Below are 13,124 nucleotides of genomic sequence, written 5' to 3' on the forward strand. Positions count from 1 at the left end.
ATTGAGTCCAGTCCCTTGCCTTCACCAGCAGGACCAAGTACTGATTTTGCCACAGATCCCTAGGAGACCCCCTCAAGGACCGAACTCACAATCCTGAGTTTAGCAGACCAATGCTCAAACTACTGAGCTACCCCTCCCCCTAGGTTTGCTAGATAATAGTGAATGGAACAAATCAATCAAAAGAATGGTCTGCCTATCATGCTGACCAATATCTTCTCATTGTTTCCATAAGCTTCCCTATCTGTCTGTAGCCTCTTGTTGTCTCTGATTTTAGACTAAGGCTACGTCTTCACTACCCGCCGTATCGGCGGGTAGCAATCGATTTCTCGGGGATCGATATATTGTGTCTCATCTAGACGCAATATATCGATCCCTGAATGAGCTCCTATCGACTCCGGAACTCCACTAACCAGAATGGCGGTAGCGGAGTCGACATGGGGAGCCGCAGACATCAATCCCGTGCCGTGAGGACAGTAGGTAATTCGATCTAAGATACTTAGACTTCAGCTACATTATTCACATAGCTGAAGTTGCGTATCTTAGATCGATTTCCCCCCGTAGTGTAGACCAGCCCTTAGATTGTAAGCTGTTTGGAACAGGGAGCATCATTTTGTTGAGTTTGTACAGCACCTAGCACAATGGGGTCCTGGTCCACAACTGAGTCTCCTAGGCAATACTGCAATTCAAATCATAAAAAGGTGATGTGCCACAAGAATTCAGCTGTCCCAACCACTAATTCACAGAAACATCCATAAGTACACCCAGATTCCTTATTTCCATAATACTCGGGTCCAACATAATGAGATACCAGGAAAGATTTCTCCATGAGTTCCACTATCGCACCATATAATTTAATTAATCCCAAAGTAAATACAGTACAATCTAAAAACATCAGTGCTAAAGAACATTAGCCCCCTCTAACTGCACTGAGCAGCAATGCAGTTTATTTTGCAAGATCAAAAAATATCTGCCTTTGGGTACATTTTGCCAATAACCCCATAAAACCAGGGATGAAAAGACATTCCTGTTACTTGCACACATCTGTGGAAAACATTCTGCAGTCAGAGAAATCTCTGATTGGTTCAGCACATTGCCAAACAGTAAAACAGCCAGTCCAAAAATTCCCTTTTTTTCTATCCAAATAGTTGTTCCAACTGATGGAACCTGTTGGACTGGGCACTGCATGCTCTATGGTGCTAGTATGTACCTGGAAGGCTGGGATAACTTCATATTTCTTGCCTAGGAAACCCCTTTCTACAAGGAAATTGGAAGAAAAGGTATAGATTGAGATTTTCAAAAAAATCTAGGGGATTTAAACCCAGATCCTACATTAAAACTAATGGAATATCTGGGTCTAAATACCGTAAAGCAGCTTTGAAAACCTCAGCCCTGGTGATTACAGGACTCAGACCACACTGGCAATGAACATCTCAGATAATATTGAAGGCCCTGATTTCAGATATTGATCTTTTTCGCTGCGGAAGTACAAATATCAGGATTAAAATAAACCACAATGGAAAGTCATTTGTTTCTCTCATGGGACCAAAGCTTGAGTTCTTAATGCAAAATTCCTAATCCACAGCCTTCCCTCCTTTCTCAGGCAATGTTACAAATGGCTAAATCCTGAGTGGTTCTCAGCACCTAGAACATTCATTGATGTCTCAGGAGTGTGCCCTTTGAAATGAGTGAGTTTGGACTAAGTGAATTAGGACTCGACACTCAGATCTGTAATCTAAGGGATCTTTGACTCCTATCTTGCTCTGCACATCCAGGCTGCATCCAGATTTTGCTGCTTCTTCTGTAACATTTCTATGAGCAATTCTTTGCAAGCTATTCAAAGAGTCAAAACTCTTATCCAAGCCTTCCTCATCTCCTGTCTTGATTATCATAAACAACTCTTCTGTAGCATACCTGACATCCTGTTGTATCCCTTCAGTCCACACAAAACCGATCTAATAAGATTGTCTTCTTTCCCTGTCATTCTAACCTCCTTTGAGAGCCTAATCTAAAGACCACTGGGAATCTTTCCATTAGCTTCAAATCTCTCCATTGTCTCCCACTTTTTCAACTCAAACTCAAGCTTGACCTTGGTTACTTGTTCAAGCTTCATTCATTTTCAAGACCCTTCACAAGTTTTCCTTCTGTCTTATTTCCCCTATTTCATCCTAGTCCTCTTCTCCATTGATAGTGCTAACCTCATCTGCCTATTTGCTAGCTTCTCACCAGGACCTTCTTCCACACTGCCACTTATGCATAGAATGCCACCCTCATCTCTTCTGTGCTACTCTCTTCACCTTCAAATCTCTTCTTGAGACCTGTTCTGCAAGATGCCTATAAGAAATCCAGCACTGGCAATTGATGAGTCTCATGATATTTGGTATTTTACTTAGATACAAGTGAATACAGGATCACCTCAGCTGCTTTGTTGTTGTTGCTGTTTTTTGTTCATTAACTTTCTAGCCCTCCAGGTTACAGAGAAAAATTTGAAAATGTGACCTGACCAGAACTCTAAAGGCTCAAACACTAGAAGAAATGGGTAAGAGTTTGTAGGATTGGGGCCTTGGATTGTAAACTCAACTAAGAAAAAATTGATTGGACATTTATATAGATATCATGAATATTCTTGAGTGTTCATAATTATCATCATCCTTTTGGAAGGGATATTAAACTTCAGATCACCAGACCATTTCTAGCTAATAGAGATCAGGATGAGACGTAATGCAAACAGGTAGATTATCCCACATCTGCTACTGTGGGGTTCTCACTTCTTCTTCTACCGCATCTGTTGCTGGCCACTGTCAGAAACAGGAGACTAGGTCTCCCAATTCCCGCGTTCTTAACTCTTCAAGGCAGGAAGCATGTTTTCATGTGGGTTTTGTACAACATCCAGAACAATGGGGAACAGTTCCTGATTGTACCTCTAAGTGCACCAGGAAGTGAATAGCAACGAGATCAGGATCTGCTTCACTGTCTTCATTTGGATCTACCTTAAAAATAATTAAAGCCCCAGTGATAAAGGACTCTTATCAGGAATGGGGAAGAGTTTCATTCTGAGACATAAGAAATAATATTAAAAAAATAAACACAGCCCTAGAAGTCAAGCAATGCTGGAGCCCTCTACTGTCTCCTGTGCCTCAGTGCCTAATTAGATTTAGTATCCATTTAAATCTGTGTCATGCCCTGTAACCATGCTACTTGTACAACATGGCATGGCTGTTGATGGTACTGCATGCAGCATCTCACGTCAGAACTCTGACTTGCTCTCAGAGCTTCCCTCGGAGTCAGACTACAGCAAAAAGGAAATTTACAATGAGCATGTAATCTGTCATTGAAAAAAATGGCCATTTCAGGCTATGCTCAGAATCTGTGCCATCATGCCTAGTCCTTGTGCAGAGGGTACTGCATTATCATTATGGGGTCCTGGCTACTTACTTGATACACTGTTCAACTGAATGTGTTCCCCCAGACCATGGACAGGAGAGGCATCCAGGCTTCAGACAGAATGGTCTGAAATCCTGCATGCAAACTGACCATTTCACATGGAGGCTGGATCAAAAATAATCCCAGTATTCCCATTCTGTCTTTATGCCCCAGAATGATAACATGAGAGTAGCAAACTGACTGACTGCCCAAGACATGTGGGGTAACCCTGCTAGGAAATCACTGAGGCCGATTATTATTCCCCCACGCTTCCTAAGATAGTGTGTAATGGTTTCCTATCATTCTGGCAGCAATGGATACTTGATGAAAGCCCATCCTTTCAAGATCTCCCCCTCCCACCCACTGTCCACAGGACCACATGACCTTGTGTTGCTAAACCCTGTCCGAAAGCTGAACAAGAATGACCCTGAGATCAGCAGGATGAAGAAAAGATGCAATTTTAAACTGTGCCTGCCCCACGCCAAACAAAACAACACCTAGACACCGCTGTCAGTGTAACATGTTAACTGAGGAGTAAACTGTGAGGTTCACCAGGTACACCATGGATCACTGCTCAGCCACACAACGCATATGGGCAACCAACCTGACAAGATGACAACAGACAGCATATGAATATTCAGACCCATTGTGCCTGACAGCAACTCCACAGAAGTTGATGGAATTATATCCACTTACATCAGTGCTGATGGGGATCAGATAACCCATTTTTTGCAAAACATAAAGAAGGTATAAAGGAGGTGGTAGCTTTGGTCATTTCTTGCTACTCTCTGTCTAAGGTGTTTGGATGACCCAATCCTGCAGGGTACTGAGCACCCTTTGTGAGGTGCTAATCACAACCATCTCCACAGAGGTTCTCAGTTTCTTGCAAGATCAGGTCCACAGAGCATCCAACATGGTAGTACCTAAGCCCATGGAACTTTTTCAATGGATTTAGAATCAGGCCCCATCTGTGACCCTTTCTACATTAAAGAATTTTGCACCAGTGAAAAACTCAAATGTCGAGAAACTGCACCAGTGCAAAATGAGGCTTACAGAAGTGTAACATGAACCAGTGATATACATGTACTGGTGCAGCATTTCTACCTTTAGGGTTTGTACTGGCTGAGCAAATTTTCACTTTTTGTGTCATAAGAGGATGCATTCGATGTAGTTGAATTTTCATTGTCATTCATCTAACTCAAAAGGTATAACAAAGCATATCTACTCAATGGGGAAAAACCTCCAGCCACCTCAACTTTAACCTTAGGGGAAACTTAGTGTATGTAAGTAATCTGCAATAGATATCATACTCAACTTTTTTTTAAAAAAAGCATTGTTGTGAAATCTGGTGATAAAAGGAACTATTCCAAATGACAGAACAGAATGATCAAAGCAATAAGAAGCTGTAGGTGAGAAGAACTTTTTCATTGGACTAAGTAAAATGAAAATAAAATCACTTTTCCCTTGAGTATTTAACATTCTGGTTTTCCTAAATATCTAGTGTATTTATCTTTTTTTGTTAAATCAAGTATCTTGTTGCATAACTAATTATAATTCAGAATGGGCTTTTATACTAATGGAATCTGGGAGCCACTGCAAAATACAGATGGGGTTAACTAGTTTCTTTTCCACACTGTTTTGGAGAGCTTCCTATCTTTTCAACTTGTCTATAGTGCAATTTGAAGGCCTTTAAATTACAGCAAGAAGCTACCAATGCAAAAACAATGACGTATCATATGAGTGGTAAATAACACGAGTAAGCATTTATCCTCACTGTATACTATTGGTTAGTTAAGCAGTAAAAATATGCATTTCATTAACTGGGAACAAAGAAAATCTGACTGAGAGCTGATAAAAATTGGCTAACTTTAAAAAACAATTCCTTAAGAAAGTCTATATATTTTCTATCACAGTGATCAAAATCAGATTTTCTTTGAAACAAAGTACTAAGCCATTAAAGAGCTTTTTTTTTTTTCCCATCAGCTAGTCACTTAAACTGGAACATTTGGATCTAATGGGGAAAATGGTTGAACAGTAACACTTCAGTCAGACTGGCATTTCCTCTGAAAGGTGAGCTAAAAATTAATGCCTCTGGTAACGTTCCCCTGCCAACTCCTTTTAGAAGTACCTCAACCTTTGCAGGTCAGAGAAAAAGCAGATACAACCAGGTTTTTCTCCCTCCCTCCCATCCTTCCCCTCTGCCAATTTTAGGACACTGTAAAGTATCCACTATAGCATCTACACTAGTCACAATAACAAAACATTTCAACTCCCAAAGCTGGGCAAATCTACTACATATATACCATTGCAGAAAGACATATTCTAGCTACTGTAGAAGTTACCAAAACAAAAATAAAGCCATAAGAGTAGGACCTTTTTCAGGTCCCTTGAAGACATGATATCTTGTAAGTGTCAATTGATAAAATTTCCATGCCTTGGCAAAGGATTCATCTAAAACAAAAACAAACCAACTTACTTGTCTAAAATGAAGTACAAATCAAATCCTCCATAACAAGCAGGACCTCCGTTCTCTTTATTTCCACCTTGTCCATCACAGGCTAACACAAACGTTGCGAAGAAGAGAAACCTGAAGCCGAATCTCAAGATTCTTTGCTTTGCAATAGCCATTATATCCAGAAAAGGGGGGGGGGGGAGTTCTCTTCTTCCAAAGCTCCCTTATTTCATAGCCTTGTCCAAAAATGCCTTTCAATGGCTTTAAAATGTATATACATATATTTTGCTCCTTAAACTCCACTTGCAACAATTGTCCTCTGAAATTGCAAGACTTTTTCCCCTTGTTTCCCCTGCAGTTCTGTTTCTTGGTTTCAGATTTCAAGATGCACAATACCGTATTTCACTTTTTTTATTTAAAGGGACTTCTCCGTCACTCTCCCTTGCAGCTTTCCAAAAGCAGTATCATTGTTTTGCAACAAGAGAAACTCCTTCCTAACAATTCTAGATTTCAGAGAATCTGAGGAGGGTTTGGAATGTTTCTTCTTAATTATTATTGTTATTGTGGGTGGTGGGTTTTGTTGTTTCTTACAAAAGAAAGTTCAGAGAATGCCATCTTGTGGTGAAGTCCTGATGAAACAGACTGGAGCCTCTGAAATAATATTAATTAGAATACTCATGCCCTGAGCTTACAGAGTGTATGCTGCAGCAATTCTGGTTGCATACATGTGACCTATCTTGCATACACTGATGCACAGGCCTACATGGGACTTCTCACTTACATAACATAACACACATACATGTTTGGTGTTTGCCATCCATTTAGGTAGGGGTCTGAATTCTGTTCTCAGACACATAAGTGTAAATCCAGAATTACTCCAGACTTACAGCAGCAGTAAATGAGACGGAGTTTGGCCCAGTGTATTTTTCTAGTCATTAAACATGCAGTTATTTATTAAGCACACTTATCTCCCTCCCTAATCAAGGAGGTGCCTTTCCAGAGTTTTCCTTAATGAGCTCATTTCAGCACCTGAGGCTACAGCATTTCTCCTGCCTCACTGATTAGCCAAGAAAACTCAGCAAGGTTCTGTAGTCCCACTCATTCTTTGCTACAAAATGGTTTCTTGGAATATGCAAAGGCAGTTCTGGGGGTTTAGACAGGTGAATCCTGTCTGAGCCTGTCTGTGTTCTTGTATGCTAGGGAAAATTCCCACTATCAGAGCACAGGGTGCTGAGCTGCCACTGGAAATAGGGAGTGAATCTAGCAACACAGCAAGATAACATATGAACCCCCATCTACCAAATTCCTCTCAAGAATTAGCAAAGCAACAGCATTACAGCTGAACATTAGAATCACAGAATATTAGGGTTGGAAGAGACCTCAGGAGATCATCTAGTCCAATCCCCTGCTCAAAGCAGGACCAACACCAACTAAATCATCCCAGCCAGGGCTTTGTGGGCTAACCAGCCGGGCTGAGAAGCTTCAGGTGTCTGTAATGAACTCATTAAGGAGAGTATCAGAGTAGTCTAGAGTAGCCGTGTAGTCTGGATCTGTAAAATCAGCAAAGAATCCTGTGGCACCTTATAGACTAACACCTCCGTTAGTCTATACGGTGCCACAGGATTCTTTGCTGCTTCATTAAGGAGAGCGACATAAGGGTATTTGCCTGGTTTTAAATAAAGGAGATAGATGGGGTGGAGGAAAGTATTACAAAAGAACTAAGCTAGCCTGAGGGATCATTAAGCTCCTGTGTGATGCTATTGTTTAAACATCAGCTAAGCCTAGTTATACCACAGACCTTGCAATAGGCTTGCATATCATTAGTAGTAGAGACAATCCTAAGCATTCAAAAATCATGAGGTGTGATTTTTTTGAATGATACATTATGGGTCCTTTTTATTTCACCTTGATTTCTGAGCCTTTTAGTTGTGCAGAGCTTGGCTTTTAAGCTGTTTCTCTACAACAGGAGTTGGCAACTGTGTGCTGAGTCTACATTTATTGACTCTAATTTAAGGTTTCATGTGCCAAAAATACACTTTAACATTTTTAGAAGATCTCTTTCTATAAGTCTATAATATATAACTGAACTATTTTGTATGTAAAATAAATACGGTTTAAAAAATGTTTAAGAAGCTTCATTTAAAATTAAATTAAAATGCAGAACCCCCCGGACCAGTGGCCAGGACCTGGGCAGTATGAAATCAGCTCGCGTGCTGCCTTTGGCACACGTGCCATAGGTTGCCTACCCCTGCTCTACAACCACAAGGGCCAGACACCTCCTTATTTTTAAATGAAAGTGGAGATTCTCATGTAAATATCTTGACTCTAGGAGCTGGGGTTTAAAGAAAAAAACACAATCAATGAGATTGCAAAAGTTGGCAACTCTGGATTAAGAGCAAGCAACAGGCACCTACGTCTGGATCCTAATAGTCACAGAATATGTCACTCCTTGAATCTGGGTATCATCCCCATTAACATACTAGCCTAAATGCTTTCAGAACTTGCTCCGCATGCATATTAGGCCTGCCCTCCACTCACCTTGACTTGCAGAGTCTCTGACTCCCTACTCCACCTCTGGTGGGAGGGGGAGATTAACAAGCAAGCCCTACTGCCCCACAGTCCATGCACACCCTAGGGGAACTCTGCAGTACTAGGGAAGCATAGCTTTTTCTCACCTGCTGCTATGGCTGCCACTGCTGGATTGAGCCTGGATGGTACTACTTGTGGTAAATAAGGAAATCTGTTCTGTGGTCTAAGGAGGCCTATGCTGGGAATCAGGAGAGCAGAGTTCTATTCCTGACTGCACCAATGGCTTCCTAGCCGGCAGCAGATCAACCTGTAGTTAAGTGGCTAGGACAGCAGCATTGGATTCAGGGGACTTGTGCGCTCTTCCCATCTCTGCCAGTGAGCTGCTGGGTGAGTTTGGGCATGTCACTTCCCTGCTTTCTGTCATAGTTTCCCCATTTGTAAAGTGAGAGTAATGATACTGATCTTCTTGTAAAGCTCTTAGTGATCTAAAAATAAAAAAGAACTAGGATTATTAAGGTTGGGCTTTTAAACCCATACCTCAGCAGCTAAATAAATGTCCTCATCCACCTTGTCTCTCTAAAATCCTTGGACTGACATGGCTACAACAACACTGATTTCGAGAGGCATTCAGCTCCCAACAGATCTCATTTAAGCTAGTAATTATTTTTTCACCAATCTGAATCCTTCCAGTGCCATCAGACATTGCTTAGGACATGTTCAAGGCTACACCATCCCTGTCTATCCTGGGTCTTTCTGCATTTTCTCTGTGTTGTTAAGTCCCATGAGTTTTTCTTTTCTAAGTACTTTTCAGTGTAGGGATTCTTCCACCCAACCCCTTTTACATGTTCCTCCAGCTACCCAATTGCACACCTGCCATGACAGATGCTTTGGTTTCATTCTTAACACATGTCCCCCTTATGTCCATCTTCTCTTCTGGAGAACTTTAGAGATAAGGAATTGTTGAACTCTTTGACAAATCTCAGAATTGCTTATAAATTCAATCCATCAACTATCTAGTATTTTCCTTAGGCATTTGCTTTCAAAGACATTTAGATGTCAGCCTGTGCCTATGATGGATTCCCAGGTTTCACATCAATGTGTTAGGGTAGAAATAACATTTGAGTTGAAAAGACTCAAAGACTTGGCTTTAAGTTGTACATTTTCAATGATCAGATCTTGTTTAAGCCATGTGTGGCATTTTGGCTGCTTTATTACTCTGCAGCCACAATAACCTCTGGGTGCTCAGGAGCGCAGCTATAGCTCCTGTAGCAAGGGTATATGGACACTCAGAACAGAAAGGACCTTCCATTTGAAAGTGTCACCTGGGAGACCCTTCTGAATCTAATAAACATACACTTGAGGGACTTTGCTGTCAGGCCAATGTTGAAAACACACTGGGCAGCTGTGTAAAAGGCTGGTGCACATGCGTAGGTGCAATACTGTGTTGGAGAGGGAGGCCTGGCTTGTGCATGAGTTTAGACAATCGATGAAGAAAATGATATGAATACAGGAAACAAAAATTCTTCTACGTGGGAAGGATGAAGGAAAAAAAATCCCTTGATGAGCTTTGGCCAGATTCTGGTCTCATGGTCACCACCGTAACTTCACCAAAGTCGGAAGAATAGCTCCTGGCTTGTGTCATCATGACTGCAGCTGGAATCTAGCCCTCAGCCTGTAACCTGCTAAAAGTGAAAAGCTAAACTGAAAAATAATATATATATATATATATATATATATATTTGTTTCCAGTTGGCCTTGAGATGAGAAAAAGCAAGCAATGAAAATCCTGAAAGAGCCTCAGGAAAATAAGTTTGGCCAGCAGCTCTAAGTGAGCAGAGGAAAAAGAGGGGAAAGGCAGGGAATCATATTCCCTATATGCAGCTATGGATTCAGGCTGACAGTCGGCTCAATATGGCTTGGGAAAGAGCCAGTGAATAAGGCATCTGAGAAAGCCTGAAGCAGTGATCAAGATGGGGAGAGCAGCTAATAAAGTAAAAAGCAGTTCATACTGTGCCTTGGCTTTGGGTTTTCTTTCGAGCTATTTCTCATCTATTTGTTCCTCTCTGCAAGCCTGCTTTTTTCTTTGTGGTCAGGTGACAGTGGCAAGACAATTGTGCCTACAAAAAGAAGCCCTGGCTCTTTTACAGATTCTGGCAACCATGTTCGAGGCGGGAGGGTGGTGGGGGCAGGATGTCAGAATTTCCACCTCTCTCTGTCCCTCACTCACTAAAAATGCTAGACACAAAATGTTGTAGAAAAGTACAGTAGAGCTTTGTATTAAAGACCTAATAATTTTTGGGAGATGGATTTCATGGGCTGCCATGTGTGCGTGAGAGAGAGAGAGAGAATTAACACATATTAACTGTCACACTGCTGTATGTAATGATGCTACAGCTGGTGCCGCTTATGTGTGAAGATAATTTCTATGTGATGTGTAAATGATTTAGGGGAGAGGGAGAGTGTGCTGTAGGCTGCCTGTCGTCCCTCCCCAGTCTTACTATCTTCCCCATTGTATTGGTCATGAGAGCCCTCTGAAATTTAGAGCCCTAGTGTTATTGGTTTTGCTTGTCTCTTACCATGAATATTTTCTCTTATGAAGTGAGATGTGCAGTAAGCATATTGCCCTGTTCTCATGGGAGTTCTCATACACAGCATTGTAGAAAGCTTGTGAGCATACAGCACACTAAACTGCTGTGCATTAAGTTGGCATATGGACCCTGCTGATGTGCACTAAAAAGTTCCACAGTGGGTTTATCACAAGAGATGTTAGGCATAGTAGCAGCAAAATGTAACAATGCCTTATTAATTATTTGAAAAAACAGTCCTTGAAGGACTGTGTTGAACATGTTTGACTTTAAGCTTCAGTCTATCCTTTGTAGTTAAATTAATATCATTCATTTTTATTTATAAAGCACCTAACACATGCTGAGCTAAAGAGACCAGGTAAAATCCCGACTCAATGAAAGTCAGTGTCAAAACTCCCATTGACTTCAATGGGGCCAAGATTTCACCCACAGTCCCCATCTCAAGGAGCTTATGCTAGACTAGGACTGCATGGAAACCATGAAATTATCTCAATGCCACAATTTTTCAGTGCCTTCAGTCCACCATTTTAGATTGGGTCTCTGCCAGTGCCATTAGAGCAGAAGAAAGAGCCAGTGCCATCATTGCTTGGAAGACGAGCAGCTAGGGTCTCAGCTGGGAGGTGGAAGCAGGCATATGCATGCCGGAAAAGACCACAATTGCACGGTCTTGTCACCTTCCTTCCGTACAGATTCTTTCCATAGCCTGCAACAGTGTCATGTCAGAGCAGCAGTTTGGGAGGCCCCAGTGGCCTGGCCTTATGCATGGGAATGTGGCAGTGCCATTTTGCTGACTACGTTCTGTGCATATTCTGTGAGATGTAGTACTTTATCCCTGACTCTGCTGGGAATTTGCTTAAACAAAAACAAAATCCACGTGCTTAGGCATGAGGCCATGAGTCACAGCAACAAAAAGAAGCAGAGAAGGAGAGAAAGGATGAGGGTTACAATAATAACATTCAGCGGTTACTTAGGTTCATTGGGCCAGATCCTCCGCTGGTGGAAATCAGCATAGCTTCATGGACACCTGTGGAGCCACATCAGTTTATAGCAGCCTGGGATCAGGACCCTTATGTGCATGTCGTGATGGGGCTGCTGTTTAATTTTTTTTAACAAATCATATTCAAATAAAATGTGGTTCAAGACTGGCACCCAGTGGCCAAGTGGATTTATTTCCCTCTAGGTCATTCCTGTGTTCCAATGGGTTGGATGAATTCTTCCTCTTCGATTCATCTGACTTTGTTTCTGCAATATTTGGCCTCTCTATTATAATATCTGGGTACCCTGGTCCAGTATTTTCCTACTGATTAGAGCTTGTCAAATAATACCACTAATTCAATGCATGTCTATTTAATGTCTTCCTGACAGTGAGACGTATTATGCTGTGGTATAGTCACCCAAAAGAAGTGGAGGAAGCCACATTGCTTGAGAAATTTAATAATAGACTGGCCAAAACACTAGAAAATGAACCATAGAGAACAGTCCTGCCCTGGACAGGAAATGAAGTGAATGGTCTCATAGGTCTTTCCTTTTTCTAGCATCTCTATTTCAACAATTTTGAAGCACTTTACCTGCATTCACACTTTACCTTCTCACAACACCACAGCAATATAGTGAAGCAATTTTTATAAACTAGATAAGCAGAAGTTAAGGCCACTATTGTCAAAAGTGACGTTTATAATTTTGGGTGCCTCTGATTTTGCATAGCCTAATGGAGATCACTAGGGTCCAGCTGATTCCCACTGGTATCTTGCATCTACCACTCCAATTGTAGTTAAGGGGAACTGAGGGTGCCCAGCACTTCTGAAAATCAGGCATCTAAAGTGGGTCACTCAAAGAACAGACACACTCAGAATTGGAAGCAGCTTTTGAAAATTTGGGTTTAGGACTGCCAGCTTGTGTCTTCCAGACCCAGAAGGACTAAAGCCACATCCAAGTCTCTTTCAAGTCCTTCTCTCAGTACAGAGTTTATTAATTTACACACAAAACTCTCAAAGTAACACAAAGAAAGATCTCAGAGTGGTACCTTGTTGATGTTCCCTTGACCAATGCAGACTGCAGGGCCTACGGGCCTTTCCAATTGCACTTCTATCTCTGCTCCAGGGCCAGTAGCAGAGAGATCTGAAGGAAGATACTAACCA

At 41.5% G+C, this 13,124-nt stretch overlaps 1 protein-coding gene across 4 annotated transcripts in view; it reads right to left on the reverse strand.

Moving 5' to 3' along the window:
• The window catches only part of ANTXR1 (ANTXR cell adhesion molecule 1), a 250,183-nt gene extending 243,778 nt beyond the window's left edge, over nt 1-6,405 (reverse strand). For all 4 annotated transcript variants that reach the window (XM_050940028.1, XM_050940026.1, XM_050940027.1 and 1 more), the window contains exon 1: nt 5,897-6,405. In XM_050940028.1, the coding sequence (XP_050795985.1) occupies nt 5,897-6,048 (152 nt within the window). In that variant the 5' untranslated portion in view covers nt 6,049-6,405. The remainder of the gene's footprint in view (nt 1-5,896) is intronic.
• Between the last annotated feature and the right edge of the window lie 6,719 nt (nt 6,406-13,124).

The sequence above is a fragment of the Gopherus flavomarginatus genome, chromosome 2 (assembly GCF_025201925.1).
Source record: "Gopherus flavomarginatus isolate rGopFla2 chromosome 2, rGopFla2.mat.asm, whole genome shotgun sequence".
Taxonomy (NCBI): Eukaryota; Metazoa; Chordata; order Testudines; family Testudinidae; genus Gopherus; species Gopherus flavomarginatus.